The following is a 20,876-nucleotide window of genomic DNA, read 5'->3' as shown; positions in this document are numbered from 1 at the left end:
GGAAATCGGGTGTGAGAAAGTGTTGAGCCAGGCCCGATTTTGCTTAGGAAAAATATACAAAGATTGTGGGCAACACCATCCTTGAACATTTCCACGAAAGAAGAAAAGATACTCATGTCTACTTCCTTCAGCAGGCTAGTAAGTAAACAAAAACAGGACAAGGGAACAACGAACACGGCTCAACAGCCAGTGATCAGGCAGCGTTCCCAGCCAGGTGGAGAGCCATCAAGGATGCAGGAAACATGGGATCAACACACAGAAATGGATTCAAGCTGCGCCACCCCGAGACGCTCTTTCAGAAGTAACTCAGAGATGAATAGCCAATGCTTAAGAAGTTGCACAGCAATTGAGCAACTGTGACTTAACTCGCATCCAAAAATTTTGGAGGGCTCCTGAGAAACTGGCTGGAGCATCAGCAATGCCTTTCTTAAGCCCTGAAAGGCAATGAAATGTCAGACTGGCCAAATGTGCCAGCACTCAAAACGAGCAAATGGATTGGGTGAGATAACTAAGAGACCTATCTATGCCACAGCAATGCCGGGGCAAGCCATGGGGCCACAGCAATGCCAGGGAAAGCAGCTGGGCTGTCAGTCAACTCTTTACTTGTAATTACCATCAATCAGCACAGATAAAACAATGCGTGGTATTGAACTAAAAATATTTCCAAGAAAATCAGACTTTTTGATATAGATGATAATGCTGATTAAACCGCTAATTTCTGTTAGATCTGCACCAAATAATATTTTGATTACCGGTTTTAAAGAGTAAAACAACAAAAACAGCAAGGAACTTAATTAATTAATCAACTAGCTAGTTAAAAAAAAAATCTCTGGGTAACTGTAAATTAGAATCTTCTTTAATTGGATAGGTTTCTACTGAGGTCTAGAAGGGATTCTTGACCCTATATGTTCTTTTCTCTATTTGGTAGTAATTTCTTTACACAACAGGCTGACAGAAAACGCGTGGATTCACAAGAACAACGGCTTACTTTGTGCCTGCACAAACAACAACGGGCTCAGCCGTTGTGTAGCATGCACAACGCTATACAGTGATAAATGATGGCCACAGGAATAGTCCTGCAGGACTGAGCATCTTTTTCAGAGACCACTGATCCCGAAGTAACAAATCAAGAATAAAAACAAAGACTTGGGACCCCGGCAGATAATGAACACGAGCACAACACTGAGGACAAGAGGGTGGATGTAATGAAAAGGGCATGTTTTCACGAGAGGATAATCTACTGCTGCGAACAATTTATCAAGCTTTATGAGAGTTCTTGATCACTGAAAAGTTTAAAAAGACATTTTTTTCTTGAAAATCTCTCTCTCTGAAATATGTTCAGCTGCCAGAACCTGCCCAGCCAGTGTCATTTAGTACTCTAATTGCTGGGTAGTTTTGCCAGTTGTTAAAGTCACAGATTAATTACTTAGCTGATCTTGATGGAGTGAAGTATTTACCTTTCTCTCTTTAAAAGCAACATAAGTAAATTCCCCTGGCCTCCGAGCAGGGGACAAAGCATTCCAACTGCAGTAACTCAGTATCCATTCAGATAACGTGAATGCCTCTGTAGCTGCGTGCACAATGATGTTATCAAGTGGGTATTTTTTTTTTGAGTGCAGTGAAAGAGAAAATGGCAACATCTACAAGAACAGGGTCAGATTGCCCCGAACTTGCTTTGCCTTCGGTGCGAGTGTCTGTCCTCCTAAATTACTGTGATGCTGCAGCGAGCTGATGCAGCTGTGTTGTGTCCAGGCTCCAGCCGGCTGGGTTTGGGACACTCCAAGCTTGGTCTGTCTGTGCCCAGTCCCATGAATGCAGGAGGGCAGAAAATGGCATCACAGGGCAGCAAGAAGGAAGAATTGTGTAGAAACAGGCCTGAAGAGCCAGAGAAACCAGAAAGAGACTGCTTTCCACATGGATGTCCTCATCCAGGAGAGGGTGGAATGTGTCAGGTGAAATTTGTTATAGAAATGGAGAAAGCATTAAAAAAAAAATCATGTCAGTAGACAGAGAGTGGGGAAAAACGATGGTAAAGCCACTTGTCTTGAACAGGTGGACTGAAGAAATAAAAAACAATCTGACCAAAGCATGCATCAGCTTGCATCCATAGCTAAATTCTTACCAGAAATACGTAATGGACAGTTTCTTTAAAAAAAATCAGTTCTGGCAGCAAATTTAGATTTTAACATACTGTAATGGATTTAAGGACAAAGATATAAACCTGGCTGAGGAAACAAGTCTGAAAGCATGCTCTACATGTTCTACAGAACATGTAACCACCCAGAACTGAAATGCTTTCACACAACTGAATTAGTTTTCACTGGTATTTGCTTTTCTGAAATCCTCTTTTCCGATTTTCCTTTCCTTATTTAAATAAGGCATGGATATTTTCAGGATGAAACCACAAGTTTTGAAACAGCTTTGACATTAAGAAAAACATTTAAAAAAATCAAAACAGTATTTTGACCAACTAGAACAATTCTTTCCCTCCTCGTGTCAATTATCCTTTCAAAGCCTGCAAAGCAAGGTTACGCTTCAACAGAATGTTTGAGGGTAAAGCTGTAGCTGACTTTCAACAGAATAAATGGAAAAGCACATACCTGGATCAAGGCACAGAATGGTTTGGGTTGGAAGGGACCTTAAAGACCACCCAGTTCCAACCCCCCTGCCATGGGTAGGGACACCTCCCACCAGACCACATTACCAAAGCCCCATCCAGCCTGGCCTTGAACACCTCCAGGGATGGGGCATCCACAGCTTCTCTGGGCAGCCTATACCAGTGCTTCACCACCATAGAAAGCCCTGGATCCTGATTTACTTCCTTTTGGAACAAAGTCAGATCTCAACACGGTCTTGTGTAACTGTATGTTCGCCTCTTCTGCCTTGCTGTCCCCATCGCTAAAGCTCTCATGTCTTGATTGATGTTGTATCCTATCTTTTGCCTTGATACATGACCTTGTTCCTCTGAAATCAGTTCTACACGCTCCAATTCAAACTGCTTTCTTAGTAAGAGCCAACCACTCCCTCCCTATCTGCTTCACTCCCTATCCACTCCCTCCCTACTGCTTCTCGTTTTTTCCCCAGAGATCAAACAGAAATGCCTTGGTTTCTTTGCACATTTTTTCAGAATTTAACTCTCCAAGTTCTCGTGGTGTCTCATGAGCTCAGAAGCAGATCAGAAGATGGGGAAGAAGTGTGAAAAGAACAGAAAAAAAAACCTCACCAAAAAGACATCATCTTTTATTTGTTCAATTCTTTAGGCTCACCACAAAAATAGATCATCAAAATACTGCCAATTAAATTAGGAAGCAAGGTTTTGAAACCATAACCAGATACTGTACAGGTACTGTATCCTCCCACTGACACATGGTTTCGTCTGCCTGCCAGCTTGGGGGAGGAGGTGCAACCTGGGACACTGACTTGTTTTTCCAGACATGTTGCAGGGCATAGAGCAGGTCCTGACTCTGGGCTGGCACCTGCAGAGTCTGACACCTCAGAAATGGAAAACCTGTCTTAAATGTATTTTAACAGACTGACAAAGGGGGGCAAATGAATACTGCTGGACAAATACAAACATATTTTTTAAGTCTTTCTTTAAGGTGCTCATCGGAGATGTACATTGCTGCTACTTCCTCTCAAAATAACTTCAAAGGTCCAAAGGCTACAGTGCTACAATAAATACTTTTAGGACTACTTCAGACTTGGGAACTTAGCGCCAATCAACAAAACAACCGAAAAAAAACCTTCACTGACAAGGATGAGATTCCTTTCACTTAACATCAATGTGATTATTTGATTTCTAAACAGGTAAAGCAGACATATTGTTCCCTGCCAAGCTGATGGTTCCACAAAGCACTGCACTGAAATATTAAATGTTACTTTAATATACAAATTTAAAAAAAAATCAAATTAAAATGAATTAAAATTCTGTCCCCTTTCAAGAAAGAGAGCATGAGGTCTTAGAAGCATCATGCAAAGTATTTGCTTACAGTTGTGCTTCAGGATCTAGGAGTGCTCCACAATCCAGCCAAAAGCAAAGGAATCACTAAGTGACCACCATTTTCAAAATACAGTTCGTCATTGGGAAGCTGAGACCAGTTAGTCTGGGTAGATATTTTGAAGGTGCACTCTACTACAACTGGGTTGAATTAGCTTCAGGAGTCTTTGAACTTTTAAACAGCCCAGAAAGTAATTATTAAATTAGAGAGCAGAAAAAGAAAGACTACTTTCAGATGGTCCATTTCCTATTCAAAGTCACCAAATGCGCTAAATTAAGAAGGCAATTATCTTTCCACTTCACACTAACAGCTACTCTTTGTGCCATTTCTTCCTACATTGAGCTTTAAAGGCTACAAACTGGAAAAGAAATTTGGCAAGGCTGAAAAGCACGTTATTGAAGGCTGCTTGAATCACTTTTCTGTTGGATAAGGAGAGAGGTTTTTTTTTTGTTAGGGATACAAGCTGCATTAAAACCACACTACTGATGGAAAACGACTTTATGAAATTTGGATACGAGCATATAGTTTGTCTTCCACATACTTTAGTTCCTTGGATTATTCACTTTATTGCCAATCTAAGCATCTAGTAAGTCAAAGTAATTCCTGGCAAGGAACTTCAGCACACACATATTGAAGAGTTTTTAAGTCACAGCTAAGGGATGAGCATCTTGTCTGTACTGAGCACTCTTACAGGGCTGTCAGAAACTTCTGGTGATCAGGGGTAAGAAGGCAGCACCGTGATAGTCCAAGCAGTGTCATATTAAATAAAAGAAAATTAGCAAAGAATGTACAAAGAGGGCACCATGGGATGAAGGAAAGGTCACTGGCACAGAGCACAGAAACCCTCAAGATAGTCCCTGCGTAAGCCTCTTGTTTCGTCTGCCTTGCAGGCACAGGGTGTTACCACCAGCTTCTGGACCCAGGATGCTGCAGAGGGATGTGTTTCACAGGTAACTGAAAGTTAAAGCAGGGCATCAACTCAACCAGCAACAAGGAAATAAATAGCCTTAACTGCGCACCCACTGGCACTCCCCTCTTGGGAGAGAAAACACACAACAACTAGATGCCCACATCAATCAAGGCCTTCTGATCCTCCAGGGCAAGCACAATGACAGCCTCAAAGCAGGCCTGATGCCAAGTTTGGTGCAGAAAAGTTTCAGTCCCACATTACTTAATTTTAAAAAATTAAGTAATCCAGCCATTGTTCCCTCTACTTTAAAGCAGACTTATTTTCTTGTAGTTTGTAGGGGGTGAGTGAGCCTATTTGCGCTACTGAGAGCAACTTGGGTGGCTTAAGAAATGAAACCAAAGACGTGGAACAACAGGTCTAGTGTCTGACCTCAAGCAGGCAGAGATTTAGCTCAGGAGAGTTACATATTAAGACTCTGAAAGAAACTTGGGTTTTATAATCTAGTTTTAGCCACAGATCCTTTCATGCTTTTGAAGCTTTTTAATTAAGAAGACAATTAGAGCTGAACAATGTCTGCTGTGGTTAGAAGCCATGTGAACATGATGACTCAAAGCACGATGAAGAAAACCCCTTGTACAGAACCCACTGCACTGAAGTAGTCTGTCACATAACACCAAGAACACAGAATTAATATTATAAATGCAACCGTTGAAGAGCTGTTTTCTAATTGCTTTTTCTGGTACTAACCTAGTTACCAGAGATGAACTGAACATTCAGCTAAACCAATTTATGCTGCTACAAGCTGTCTTGAAACTACCCACGCAGAATACCTGGGGTGGGTTTGCTGGAATGGGTTTCTGCACAACAAAAGAAGAGGAAGGCTGCTAGTCCTGTGATCCTTGACTCTTCCTGTTGTGAAATACACTTGAAGGCTGAGCAACCGACAGGAAGAAAGAGTCTGAACATGCACTATCCTCCTTGTCTGGGTCTGGAAGTGAGTGGGTGGAGGGAATCGACTGCCCCTTCTTGAGCAAACGCCCTTGTATATGAAGAGACAGAGAAGGAGCCCCGTTTCCCTTCAGGAGCAGCGGTGGATCTCTTACTTACGCGTGCTTTCATCTCGTTAGCTACCGTCGTCGACATCATGACACAGCAGATGATGGTCACCAGGATGAAGTAAAGCGCGTACATGAAGCGGGTGCTTGTTGACTGTTTTATCTTGGGGCAGCATCGGCAGCACAGGGAACAAGCGGCAGTGCCACAGCAGCAGGCCAACTGGGAAGGAAGACACAAACACAAATCATTCTCTCTTCACCGCTAGGTTTCTGTTGCGAAACTTACACAGGGAAACTGGGCGACTTCCTGTAAAACTCCAGAGTTTCTTAAGTCATCTCTTTCCAGCATATCAGTATTTAAGTGGAAGCAGACTGTCCTGTTTATCCAAAGTCACTAGGTCCAAACACACCAGTTTCTAGTTCTCCCACACACTAAGGATGAGGACAAGGAGGAACTGCTCCTGATTTCCTAGCCCTGCTCTCTGCCACCCTGTGCAGCTCACGGCCCTAGCACGTTCCGCCCAACAGGACAGGCACTGCGATGATCAGGCTCTACTGCCTGCAACGGACACTTCCCCTTACATGGTGAAGAAACACATCTGCACAAGAAGAGCACAGCCTCCAAATCTGTTTGCTTTTAACACAGAGACAAAATGAATTTTGTTCCTGGGACAAACTGGAGATGGGTTTTGTTTCACAACAAGCCGTACGGATCCATTTTCAGTTAACCAGAACCATACTGTCCTGTGTAAGGTGCTTTTCTGGTATGTATGTACATATCCACCCCCACCACCCTCATTATTTGGCTACGGGAATTTATATGCTATTTAAGACTTAGAGCACATTAAAATGGAGGAAGGAAAGATGCTTAAGCAACATTTCAGGACAGTCGTGCTTGAGGCTTTATAAAGAGGTAACAACTACAAAAACAAATAAACAAAAACCACACAGGCAGTTCTAAATATCTTGAGCAATAGAGAAAGAGCCTGGAAATACTTTGCTTGCTGCAAACAAAGCAAAAAACATCTGAGCTTGAAAGACCCAAAATACAATGGCACAATCTTACAATGAAGAAAGCCAGAGAAGAAATTTGTATTTACAGTTATTTAGACACATTTTTGCGAAGATGAAAGTGGTGATTCCATGTGCAAGATGAGAAGCATTAACACTGCTACAAGGGAAAATAATATGGAGTCACCCTTCAGCTGATATTGTCTACTATATTCAAACACTAATAGAAACAGAGTTGGTTATGTGTTTTTTTATTTCTTTTCTTCCTGCAACTATCTGAGGACGCACCAATACAAAAACCTAAAGGATTCCTAACAGCACTCCTAAAAGCACATAATTTCCTCATTCAGCAGGGGAAAAGACACCAAACAAATCCTGCGAAGGATTTACCTTGGGGCTCATTATTCCCTTGCTGTTGACAGTATCATTAACTTTCAAAGCAGCTGGACTTCCCTTCCCTTCATTCTACTTTAGGAAAAGTCATATATAACACCATAAATGCATCCATTATTTCTGTACATAAGGCAGCAGTGTCTCTGGCCAGGCCCTTCTTGCAACAGGCAGCAGCTTCATGTGGCTGAGCCCAGCAGACATGACCACAGGAGGAGGTTTGAGACATCAGCAGGCACCCAGGCGCAGGGCACCTCTCCTCCAGGTCCCGCTGCAGACCCAGAGCACCTTCAGCCCCCAGCACTCCTGTTTTCGGGGACTCGCTGCAGCTACTGCTCAGTACAGGGACCGTGCACTGGTGGTGCTGGGGACAGCAGATCAAGCCCAAGGACGCTCGCCCTGCTGTTCCTCAGCCCTCAATGGGAAAGCACGGATGGTCAGAGGACCCAGCACCGAGGACTGCCTGACCCGGAGGCGGCGGTGGGAGTTCTGTGTCTTTGTTTGCTGACGTGTGTCTCTGACGAGACTCCAGAGTCTTGCTACCAGACTGGCTGATCAAAGAGCACCAAGCCATTCTGATGAAGAAGTGTCTTTAAAAAGGCTCCCAGCTTATTATTTCCTCGCCACTATTATCAGCTGCAACACCCAAGCTCAGACTTCCTGCCTGCAGCCCTGCACAAAGGGTGCAGCGAAGGAGACCTTGCCTCGCTTCACAGCGGCTTGTTGGGTTTGCAGAGCAAACAAAAAAGGGGACAGAACAACACGGCGCTCGCTCTGCCGTGCTCTCGGTTCATCGCTGCATCTTGTGCCAGACGAGACAGGGGCCTCAGAGCGAGCAGCTGCTAAAACTGCTGCTGCTGCAAAACAGAAATCCTCCCAAAAACACACAGAGCTCAAGCTGTGTGGGATAAACAGAATGGGCCCGTGTTGGCACCATAGCTGGAAATTAAAAACACAACGTGCACAAGCACATCATGCAAGTTTATTTTCAGAACAGAAGACAATGGCAGCCGAGTGAAATTAAGTTAACTTTTACTGCACCACCTACAAATCCAAGGCATAACGAAGCTATGGTGAGGTACTGACTCATCAAGCCAATGGAAAAATAGTATTTCAAAACAAAAACGTATCAGAAAATTATAATCCGTCCACTTCAGAATCGTGAAAAAAAAAGTAAGTTTAAATGTCCTTTCAATCTGTATCAGCCAGATCCAAAGCATCCAGGATGAACTTCAAATGCTGGCCGCGCTCACCATAATGTCAAAAACTATACTGGAGAATGAAAAACGTATGCAGCTTTGGCATTTGTAAAAGTGAGAGTGGAACATCGTTTTCTTAAGTGCTGCAAAGCTTGCCAGTGAAACCTCATCCATGTCCAGCAACATGTCTGCTATTCCAGCCCTGGGAGTCCTCCAGTCCCTCAGGCTGCTATTTAAAGCGACAAACACATAAATAGAATATATAGATCATTTGCACATTGCTCCACGTTATCCAGAGACTTTAATGATAGCTTCTAATCGCTAGCATGTAACCTATAAGTTGACAGTATTTGTGAAAATAGCAGCACACCCATCTTATTTCAGACACACTCCTCTAAGCACCCTGAATAGCCATGGAAACCATAGAAAGTTGGTTAGGTTGATCAGCCACAGTCTCAAATTTTATTTTATTTTTTTTTTCTGTTTTAAACTCAGGTTATGTTTAACTACATTCCAGAGTGGACTGTAATGAAATAAGTGTTATCCAAAAATAAATGAAAACTGTCTCTGTCCCAGAGAGTAATATGCTGGCAGCAACCAACTGACCTGAGAGGTTTCAAAGATGTTATCCTTGGATGACAGACTTCACGGTTCAACTCTGCAATGAGTTCTCCTAAAAGGCTGGTGTTACTGTGCAGCTGAACTATGCGATCTCCCTGATGCCACATGCCTCACCCTGGCATTGCCCTTCTCACCTCCCTCTACCTTCCTGACTGCTGTGAGGTCTGCCCAGGGGCTCAGGACCTACAGGTGCAGAGGTGTAAGCCAGCAACAAATTCTCTGCATGTTAAAAAAAAGAAACAACTGGGCTGTGAAGAAAAGCAAGCAGCGTCACAGATCTTTGATAGATTTAGATTATCATTAAACAAAAGCTCCTCCAAAGGCTGAGCTCTGCCGAACAAAGGCACTTCTCAGTTTTCTGAACAGAATAAGGCCAGACAACCCAAGATCTGTGATCCCTGCGTGCAGGCAGGCCCCAAAAATCCTGGTGTGTACCTACAGGGCTCCTCCAGAGTCCTGTGACCCCTCCAAGCCCTGAGTCCCAGGGAGCCCAACGCAAGAGCACCGGGAAGTCTGTCTGTCCTGGCAGGAGGCTGCCACACGTGCAGTGGGTTCTGGCTTTAGGTCTCCCTGTTGTTGCAAAGACAGCCAGGAGTCAGGCAGTCAGCATGAGCACGCACAGCCGCCCCGGCTCCCTCTCCGCTCTTACTCACATCTCTCTGTTAGGGTCTGACAATATTTACAAGCACTTCACAAATATTTATGCTTTCCACAAACGTTTCCACAAATCCACCGCCTTCAGAGCGCGGGACACCCATCTGCTTGGCTTGGTGCTGCCCGCCAGGAGCTCACGGGGCGCGCAGTGCTGCCTTACCTGAAGCCCTGGCGTCGCAAAGCCCGCTGCCCCCGCGCACAGCGCAGCGGTTTGAGCTGTCTGGGTGGTGGCTGATCTGACTGGCTTCGCAGCGGCAGCTGTGGATGGTTGTGCGGGAAATTACTCAGTTAAAAATACTGAAAGCAGGGCTTCACAGGTGTTTCTTTGGGTGGCAAGGTTGGTGTCAGAGCCACCAGATACCCCCAGCCCTTCCCCCTGGCCAGCCACTCGCTCCTGGTCCTGCACCACTGCTGCAGCAGCACTGGCAGAGTTGTTTCTGCTGCTGTTGGTAGCCAAACAAGAGAACCAGACAGCTTAAAAAAAAGGCAAAGGAGGGAAGTAAAAATGACTTATCATTTACATTCAGCTGCCTGATGGGATTTACTGTGCAATGACAGAAGCAATTTACCATTTCAGCTGAGGGGAGAGCACGCATGTACGAGGGGAGGGCAGAGGTAAGCACCTCACATCACTCCCGTGTGCTTTGACCCAAACCTTCTCCGAGCTGGCATTTCGGTGGTGGCTTTCTGCCATGCCATTTGAGACGAGTGCAGCAGGCTCCTGCCAGGTCAGACGGACAGACAGCGCCACATCCACGCAGCCAGGACCAGAAGCAAACAGCACAGACTGCCCCCGCCGGTGCCAAACGCTTTCTGAGCGCAGGCAGGAGCGGATGCATGTGCGTGCTCCCATCTGATGTCAGCGTGGGCAGCAGCTATGGTTAGTGAGGGAGAAAGGCAGGAGAACAACACAGGGTGAAAGCAGGTTTGCCAACACTCACACGAGCCACGTGCTCCCTACAAATAACGCTCCACCAACATATATTTAACACCTGCCGCACCTGCAAGGCTTTGAAGGATCCGACCTGACACATCGGTGGAGTGAGACAGGACGGTAACGTTAGCCCCACACATAGCTATCTACACACAAGGCTGAGGAGTAAAGTGGATGTGTCCTGCCTACTGCTTTTGTAGACACCATGACATTTTTAGAAGGTATTTTCCAGCGATGCTTCCAAAAAAATCTTAGAGGTTGTAGAAAATATTTTCCATAGCCATTAAAACAAAGTGTATGTCCGTGAGGAGTTTTGGGCTCACTGCCCAAAATAGCCTACGGTATTTTTAAAATATACAAGCCATAGGGAAGTACCAAACTTGTCACAACAAAGCTCTCTTCCTTTTGGGAGACTTCAGCTGAAATGGTAAAAAATTAAAGCAAAAAAGAGTTTGTTGGAAAAAAAAAAAAGTGCATTCTTAAACGAAATGAAGACCTAACAGCGTGTCATTTCTTCCCTGCTACACGACCACCCGGGCAGCACGATGGGAGACCGCACGCTTGCTGGCCGTGCCAGAGAGCTGAGGAATGTGCCATGCTGAAGCTTCTTTTCACCAGGGCCAACAACAGCTTAGTTTTCCGTACACCGTTTGATTACTTGACCACTAGCGCGATCCGGGGCCGTAAGGCTTGCAGATAATGCAGTCACTGATCTGTCAGTGGCAAAGTCTACCAAAAACACCCAGGCAGCTACTGGCACAGCTGCACGAAGCGTGCAAGCACGGATCACACGGCTTAAGCCAAGGGTTCTGTGACCAGCACGCCAGCCAATTAACTAACAACCTATTTTTATGAGCACGCCTCACACTGTGGACTGTGCGAAATTAAAACTGACTTCAGAGAAGCATCACGCCGGCACAGACGCTGCCTTAACACCGCCTTCTGGTGAGGCTTTCGTGCCCTATGCTGAGTTCCCAAAACTGCAGGCGCCTGCCCTGCACAGTGGGTCAGAATGGACAAATAGCCAAGCAGCAGGAAGCAGACCAAAGCCTAAACGAGGGAGCAGCATCCGGGGTAGCTATGCCGATAGCCAGAAACTGGGCAAGCTGCTGGCAGGCGCCGGCAGACGAAAAGTTAAGCAGCCGGCTGGGCTGAGGATGATTAGCTTTTGTCTCCGTGCTCCAACGGTACTAAGCAGTGACTCAGCCCAACATTAGCAAATAACGTCACTGCAACATTTCTAAATTAAAGACTGCTCAACTGCTCTTCCCCTGATGATTTTGGAAAATTCAAGACGATTGTTTAGTCTGACCTGAGCATCGCATGCATCACATCACCCAGTTCCCCAGTAGTATAGCTATTTCCCAGTTATTAAATTTAGTGCAGACCATCTGGATTTGACAGCATAGGAGATGAGCAGTCTGTCCCTCCTAGTCATTACTTACATCTCATTAAAAACAGAAAAAAAAAAAAGATTTAATTTGTCTGCTACAGTCCTCAGACCCTGGTTCTCAGTGAGGTTTCTTTCACTAGCTCAGTCTTTTAAATACCTCGTCTTTTCTCCCTGCCCATCAAAGGAGGAGCCCAAACTGAGTACCCCAGGTTTCTCATCTGAAGGCCTTAAGACATCTCCTCCCAGCAACCTAGCGTTTGTATCACTGCATCCCCAATTCCACAGCACCTCCTGCAAAGCCATGGCACCAGGACCAGCACTGTCACACCAACTGCGAAGAGCAGAGCCCATCGACGCAGCCTACGTGGGGGCCATGCTCTGCCCTGCAGTGCTCCCGTGAAAGCACTGATGAAAATGGTGAACATCCTGACCCTTCTTTGCGCTGACCCCCTGATGATCAGGTGCAACCTCTGCGGGGCGATGAGTTTGGCTGCGCTCTCCTGCCACTGCACATTTCACTGTCTTCTCACCCGCAGGTTTTTCCAGCTCGTACATCAGCCACTGCCCCACCATCCACAGCAAAGGAGCTACCAGCAGAGCAACTGGGGGACAAAAGACTTATCAGCAATGGCAACGTCTGATGACAATGCCAGGCCATCACTTCATACAGAGAGCGGATTTTCTCCGGGTTAGCTCTGATGTTTGAGACCAGGAGTCTGGCGGCACACAGGCACAGCGTGGTGCTTCAGCAGGGATGGACGCAGAGGTCCAAGAACATGCTAAAGGGCTTGAACCTGTGTACCAGGGGAGGGAAAAGGCAGTTGAAATTAAGTTTCTTCCTGCAGTGATTCAAAAGCATGCAGCTGGAACTGCTGCTTCAGTTCTGGATGAACTGACAGTCTGAGCTGTCCCACAAAGGTGCTGTGTTTTTAAAAGGCGCTTTTGGTACTGAGTGGGGGGGAAAGAGATATTAATACCTCATGCAAAGTGACAGAAGCCAATAAATTTGTACAAAAAGCTAACTACTTCTCACCACATCAAAATAAACAAAAACATTTAACTTCCAGAAACATTGCTAAAGACCTTCCAGTCACAACAGCCAACTTCACACCCACTTCCAGGCTGGCAGGTTCCAAACGGAGCCTGCTCCTCTCTTCCCATTTCCTGCTTTCGGAACAGGACTTGTAAAATACAGTTACAGCAACTTCTTCAGAAATGCCTTGAGTAGTATTCCTAAACTGCTGCTTTGCCAGTAACTGTAATATATACATATATTAAAAAAAAAAAAAGGGCAAGGAAAAACACACCAGTTTCTTCAGAAAACACGAGGAACAGTTTCTCTTTGAGAGATGACACACTGAGACGTTTTGGGTCAGTCATGCTGTACAGAAAGAGAAACGCAAAACTTCACATTTTCAGGCTGTGAACTCTTTTATAAGCGTAAATATTTGTGCACGTGACATCTCTAATTGCCGGCAGTTCCAAGCAGGAATGGCAAACATCAGTCCTCGCATAGACCCGATGAATTAAACTGCAAGTGAGATTGCTAGGTGTGTCGGGACCCTCTTCCAAACAAAGGCAGACTCACATTCCCACCACTGCTGTCACCCCAGAAGCTCTGTCTGTCTGTCACCCGGTGCCTCACACTCAGCACAATGCAGCACTCGGGCACCACCTGCACTTAGAACTGCCGAAGGCTAAGCCTGCTGCTGGGAGAAGCGGGAGCGTGCATCCAGAATTACAGCGACGCGGTGATTTTACTTCAGATGGAGGAGCCTAAACGAGAGACGTCGCTTTCCTTCCACAGCACTCAGTTCAAGGAAGTCCCTCAGAACAAATATACTCTCATTGTTGATGTCGAAGTTTATTTCTTGACTGACCTGAACAACGCAGAAGGTCAAATTCGGTAGTCGTAATGGTCCGTCATGCCCTGGAAACCCAGGAAGCCAGGCATTTAACATGTCAAGACCTATTACAGCCCCATACAGCTGAGAAATAAATGGGAGTGCCATTAACTCTGATGCGAGAAGGATTTCATCTGCACACAGCTAAGCCGAGGACCCAGGAGGTGTTTGGGATGACCAGCTCCAGGCGAGACCTCCAGCTTACACCTGCACTCGTAGCCAAGGCTTTCCTTTCACCCAGTCGCTGCCCTGAAACAAAAACATCTCACACTGACAACTGCGAGTACATGCACTGCGAGTCCCAGCAATGAAAAAAACACCCTGGAATACCTACACTTGCAAATGAAATAAAAGCAGCAGTAGCATTTAAATCCTCCCACAGAAAAGTGTCACCTTGACTTTGAAGGTAAAGGGTCTGTTCTTACACTGCCTTCACTCCACAGCTGTAGAGGAATGGGTATTTAAGCTGTTTCTTTGAACACCCAGTGCAATCAACTGACAAAACAGGATGTGAAAGGAAAAGGCTGAACAAAGTTAAGCATCAATGAGAGACTAAGCAGGAATGAGAGAGTATACTCTGCCTCTTAGGCAGTGCCAGAGAAAGGATTAGTTTGAACTCAACCCAGCAATGCAAGCATCAAATAATAGAAAGCTTACGTGACCTCGCTGTCTTTTGGTAGCTTCCACCTCCCTTTCCAAATGTTTTTGGGTCCATCAGCAAATTTTATCCAGCTATGAGAGGGCAACAGGGCCTCAAAGATATTACTTTCTTACAATTTCCAAGAGAACAGGCAGAAGGGCTAGCAGAGAAAAATGATCTCTCAACCCTGCACAAAGACAAGGCTGCAGTACTTACTGGAAGGGGAAATCATCGTGAGATACCAACCTCAACACACAAAGCTGTAGGAAACCAGGCTTCGCTACTTCAGTTGTTCAGGCAACCGTTTGTTTTAAAACAAGAACCTACGTTTTTGCAAATAGGGAAAAAATGTCTTTTCCCACCCCGGTTTTCATAGGTGTGTTTAAGTGGAGTACACGGCAGTGCTCCAAACCAGACCCTGGACAGCTAGCTTTCTCTTCAGCCACGAGCAGCAGTGCCGGTGGGGACAAACAGAGGGGCATGGAAAGGCAGCTGGGAGAGTGGGATAAGGTGCACTGGGAAAAAAAAAAATGGAAAAAAAAAAAGAAAATTGGTGAAGCGCGTGGTTCAGGCTTAGCATAATCGGCCTCACCCAGTAAGACCATTTGCAGCAGGCAAGACATCACCCGGGGAGCTCCACGAGGAGCAGAGCCAGCAGCAAGCCCACAGCATCCTCAGCATCCAGGCTGGGGACAAGGCAGGCTGAGGTGACAGAGCTGTCCCTCGCAGCCTCCCCAGGGAAGGGATGAAGGGGACGGGGCTGCCAAACCCCTCCTGGCAGCACTGCAGGGCCTGGCAGCCCCAGCACACATAGGCGCTTCCTTCCCTTGCCCCACAGACCACCAACCCCATCAGTCTGAGGCTGGCCTAAGCCATGACTTTAAATAGGGCTTTTTTCGTATTTTTGTTTTTTAAACCCTCAGCATTAGAGGTCTGGGTATAAAATAAAAATCTGATATTCTACTCGTGGCACATCTTACTTCATTTACTACATTATAGGACTTCTAAGTGGTGAACAGCACTAAAGAAAGCACTTGAGATTTAACAGACCTACAAAAATAGCTTTGAATGCTTTATAAGCTTTAATAACTACCAGTTCTAATTGAAAAATCCATCTTCTTGAACAAGCCAGTTGGAGCATACTGCCCCCTAAAAACTAAATGCTAACTATTTAAATTACATTTATTTAACTCTGGAAAAAAAACATATTCATTGTAATAAAGATTTTCCGCAACAGCTGCTTTTCTTAACCATGATCTCAACTTTATTCTCTTGAGAATAACTACTGAAGAAAAGCCAAATGTAAAATCCTGTTTCCTGTCAATTTAAGCAGATGTTTTTATGTAATCAAAAGCATTGTGGAGGCCCAAGCTAGACTGTATTCACTCTGCATTCTGAAAATAGGTCCACCAAAGAAATGCTAGCAAAAGAAGAAACATTAGCAAGCCCATTACAGCACAAACACCTAAAAATTACAATTTTCTGCCAAATAGGTTTGCACGTTGCACAATAAAAAACAGTGGCAGAAATTAGAGTTTATAAATGACCAAGAGAGAGACTTGCTTCCTTCAGAGCAAGTTCCCATGGTCTACTTGGCAAGGATGCAAGTTGCACAGTAACGTTAATTGAGATTATTTAAAATAACTTCTGTTAGTGCAAAATCAGCATAACCAAGGGACACCGAATTTTGGCAGCTATTCCTTTAACAACAGGAATCTGGGCCGAGGAACCTGAATGCATTTATTCAGACAGGCATCATCGGATAGATGTTCAGCACAGCTTGGTCCAAGCCCAAAAGAACTGATAACTCCTTGTCTGCTTCACATCAGGAAAACTTGCTGGCACTACAAATGGAGAAAAATGATAGTCAAGTGATGTTAACCCGCAACAAAACTTTGATATCAGCACTTTCACAGCTCACGAGGAGGACGCTGAAGCTCCCAGTCAGTTCTAGGAGAGCAGACCCACAGAAACACAGCAAGGCAGAGACATGCAGGCCAAAACCACTTTTTTTTCTGTTGTTGTTACAACACAACACTCCAACAAAACAAATACCATGGGATATCACACACATTAAACTAGCATTTCTTAGGCCAAAAGGAGAGACCAGCATAAGGGCTGTTTTTCAGGACTCACTGTATAAAGTCCCATCTCTCCTCAAGCATACCACTGCTGTTTCTGTAGGCAAGGTTACATCCTGCAGAACATTTAAAGAGAGGCCAAATTCCTCCTCAGTTTTTCAGCTTGATTAACAGTACTTGTAAAATGCCTGAAGATGTTTAGTTGAGAGAGAAACTTCTACCCCTTCTTGTTTAATACAATTAACACACAGGAATAACAGCCTCCCCTCTATCAAGGTTGGAACTCATCTAGCTGTGAACTCAAAGACCATTTTTCTTTTTTAAAAAGTTACATTGTACACTACTGAAGCATGGTTTATGTCATTTATCATCTTAATCTATATATAAAAAGGTTATCCACGCTAAGTTTGCTAGTACAAGTCCAGCAGTACGCCGTATTTAGTGCAGATAAGTCTTACATCAAAAATAATGTTTGAGCCAGCAGAATACATCTCCCCAGGGTATTGCATAATTCTGGCACCATGACTGCATCCACTTTAGGGCTTTTGTTTAGGCTCCAACATCACGAAGGAGTTCAGCTTCTTTCCAGACTCCAAAGTGACGCATCAGTGTCAATAAAACACATTACTACTAGATATTACTACATGGCACATTGACAGTGGCTCTGAGAAACCTTCAAAGTTCAGTCATGCTAAAGCCACGCCATTCACCATATGAACCTCACGACAGTTTTGTCCTCCTGGTTTTAAGATACTTCTCCAGGAGCTTCACCAAAAAAGCAATGAAGGTGTGAACAGCCATGAACCACCCCAGTAGCTGTGCCTACTACCAGCACTTTGTTCTTTCCACGCTGTGGAAAAGACTGAGCAGGTCTAAACCTTGCTTCAAGCGCTGCCAAAATGTGTCTGAAACAGCAGCCAAGGAATCACAGAATCATAAAGGTGGGAAAAGACCTCCAAGACCATCTGGTCCAACCATCCCCCTACTAACAATATCACCCACTAAACCATGTCCCTAAGCACCCCATCCAACCTTTCCTTAAACACCCCCAGGGACGGTGATGCCCTGCGCAACCTGTCCCAGTGCCTGACTGCTCTTTCTGAGGAGAAATGTCTCCTGATTCCCAACCTAAACCTCCCCTGGCACAACTTGAGGCCATTCCCTCTAGTCCTATCACTAGTTACCTGCGAGAAGAGGCCGACCCCCAGCTCCCCACACCTTCCTTTCAGGTAGCTGTAGAGAGCAATAAGGTCTCCCCTGAGCCTCCTCTTCTCCAGACTAAACAGCCCCAGTGCCCTCAGCCGCTCCCCACAGGACCTGTGAGACCCCTCCTGAGGAGCAGCATCACCCGAGGCAGGCACCGCTCTCACCCCTGACACCCAGCACTCCTTGGCGAGGTGCAGGGGGGCTCCGGAGGACGGGTGTGCAGAGACACGCTCCGCAACCCTTCAGCCCGCTGCACCTCGGGAGAGCCACAGCCGGAGAGACAAACCTAAACTGTGTTTTCAAGCTTGAGGAAAAAAAACGATTTTTTTTTTTTTTCCAGATGGCTCGCACAAAAGCGAAATAACAACCAGAAGCCGAGGGCGGGCAGAGCTGCCGATGAGGCAACCTCAGCACAACCCGCACCGCCAGGTGTTCGAACACGCCACAGGCTGCCCTGAAACCGGAGGACGGCGGAGAGCTCCTCGCCCAGAGGGCAGCCCCCCCGGCGCTCCCGCCGCCCCGCGGCCGGGCACCGCCATCTCGGGGCGCTGCGAGCGCCGCCGCTCCCGCTGCCCGGCTCCCGGGGCGGGCAGGCCGCCCTCCCTCCGCGCCCGGCTCCCGGCGGGGGCTGCCCGCCCGCAGCGGGCAAAGCCGGGCTCCCCCCACGCTCCTCGCCCCTACCTGGCCGGCGCAGCAGGGTGCGGACATGCCGGCGGCGGGTCCCGGCTCCGTCCCCCTCCCCGGTCGCTCGGTGCCTGCCTCACGGGCGGCCGCCCCATGCGGGTGCGGGCTGGGCTGGGCCGGGCCGCGCAGGGCACCGCGGCGGCGGGCGGGGCCGCACCGCCTCTGCCCGCCGCCCTCGGCCCGGCCCCGCCGCCCGCCTTCCGCTGTCGTCAGGGAGCGGCGGTCCCCGAGGCCCGGAGGAGCCCCGGCCGGGCGCCCCGCTGCGGGGACCGGGACCGGGACGGGGCTGGGGCTGGCACCGGGGGGGGCCGCGGGCGTGCGGCAGGTGCGGCCCCGCAGCCCGGCGGGTCGGTGCAGGGAGCGCGGCAGGCCGGGTGGCTGCGCCGCCAAGCCCCTCGCCTTCAGAGCGCCGCGGCGCGTCCCCGCCCGTGCTGCGTGCACCTGCGGGCTAACGCCGGGCTCGTCCGTGGGACGGCCCGAGGGCTGTGCCTCCCGGGCGGGGCCCAGGGCCCTGCCGGCGGTTCTGGGGTGCTTTGGCCGGCGTCGGTGGGTAGGAGGCGAGTTAAGGTGCTCACCCGCGGCTGAGGGGTTAGACCCACAGAATTCCCTGGGTTGGAAGGGACCCTAAAAACACCCTGTTCTAGCCCCCTGCCATGGGCAGGGACACCTCCCACCAGACCAGGTTGCCCAAAGCCCCATCCAGTCAGGGACGGGGCATCCACAGCTTCGCTGGGCAACCTGTGCCACTGCCTCACCACCTCTGAGTAAAGATTTTCTTCCCGTCATCTAAATCTCCCCTCTTTCAGTTAAAAAAGCCATTCCCCCCAGTCTGTATTTCCCCAGGTCTTTCTTTTTACACTTTTTAAAAACTGGAGTGATGTTTCCCTTTTTCCAGACACTGTGAACTTCATCTGACTGCTTGGACTTTTCAAGTATGATGGAGAGAGGCTTGGCAACTCCATCTGACAGTTTCCTCAGGACCCTGGGATGCACAACCCCATGCAGCGCTACAGGCCTGGGGCAGAGTGGCTGGAAAGCTGCGCAGAGGAAAGGGATCTGGGGGTGTTGGTCAATGCTCGCCTGAACATAAGCAAGCTGTGTGCCCAGGTGGCCAAGAAGGCCAGCGGCATCATGGCTTGTATCAGGAATAGTGTAGCCAGCAGGACCAGGAGGTGATCATCCCCCTGTACTCAGCTCTGGTGAGGCCACCCCTCGTGTACTGTGTTCAGCTTTGGGCCCCTCACTACAGGAAGGACATCGAGGCCCTGGAGCATGTCCAGAGAAGGGCTACGAAGCTGGTGAAGGGCCTGGAACACAAGTCCTATGGGGAGCGGCTGAGGGCACTGGGGTTGTTTAGTCTGGAGAAGAGGAGGCTCAGGGGAGACCTCATTGCTCTCTACAGCTACCTGAAAGGAAGGTGTGGGGAGCTGGGGGTCGGCCACTTCTCACAGGTTACTAGTGACAGGACTAGAGGGAATGGCCTCAAGTTGTGCCAGGGGAGGTTCAGGTTGGAAATGAGGAGACAATTCTCCTCAGAAAGAGCAGTCAGACACTGGAACGGGTTGCCCAGGGCATCACCATCCCTGGGGGTGTTTAAGGAAAGGTTGGAGGTGGTGCTTAGGGACATGGTTTAGTGGGTGACATTGGTGGTAGGGGGATGGTTGGACCAGATGATCTTGGAGGTCTTTTCCAGCTTTAATGATTCTGTGATTCTATGATCTGGGCTCTGTAGACTTGTACCTGTTCAGTTTCATCAGGTGATCTCAAACCTAATCTTCACTCACAGTGGGAAGGATTTAGCTCCTCCAGTCCCTGCCTTGAGGCTCAGGGACTTGAGAGACTTGAGTTTTGTGGTAAAAGTGAATGCCAGTGAAGACTGAGGCAAGGAAGTTGTAAAGTACCTCAGCCTTCCCCTTGGTTTATTGTGGGGAGTGCGCTCTTTTTAGCCTTCCTCTTCTAGCTAATATACCTGTAGAATCCCTTCTTATTATTATTTGCAACCTTTGCCAAGTTCAGCTCCAGCTGTGCCTTGGCTTTCCTGATCTCATCCCTATACGTTTGAGCGGTATCCCCATATGCTTCCCAGGCCACATACCCCTGCTTCCACTGCCTGTGCATTTCCTATTTGTGACTCATTTTGACCAGCAGCAGGTCCTTGCTTAGCCATTTTCCTGCCTTCCCTGCTTGATTTATTAC

General features: G+C 47.4%; 1 protein-coding gene across 1 annotated transcript in view; it reads right to left on the bottom strand.

Moving 5' to 3' along the window:
* SERINC5 (serine incorporator 5) overlaps nt 1-19,301 on the bottom strand; it is a 41,038-nt gene extending 21,737 nt beyond the window's left edge. Inside the window, exons 1-2 of the mRNA XM_066988664.1 lie at nt 18,678-19,301; nt 6,016-6,183 (exon numbers count right to left, since the gene is read on the bottom strand). Of these exons, the coding sequence (XP_066844765.1) occupies nt 6,016-6,183; nt 18,678-18,704 (195 nt within the window). The 5' untranslated portion in view covers nt 18,705-19,301. The remainder of the gene's footprint in view (nt 1-6,015; nt 6,184-18,677) is intronic.
* Nucleotides 19,302-20,876: the final 1,575 nt, after the last annotated feature.

The sequence above is a fragment of the Anser cygnoides genome, chromosome Z (assembly GCF_040182565.1).
Source record: "Anser cygnoides isolate HZ-2024a breed goose chromosome Z, Taihu_goose_T2T_genome, whole genome shotgun sequence".
Classification (NCBI taxonomy): domain Eukaryota; kingdom Metazoa; phylum Chordata; class Aves; order Anseriformes; family Anatidae; genus Anser; species Anser cygnoides.
This window is presented reverse-complemented; position numbering and strand designations above follow the sequence as displayed.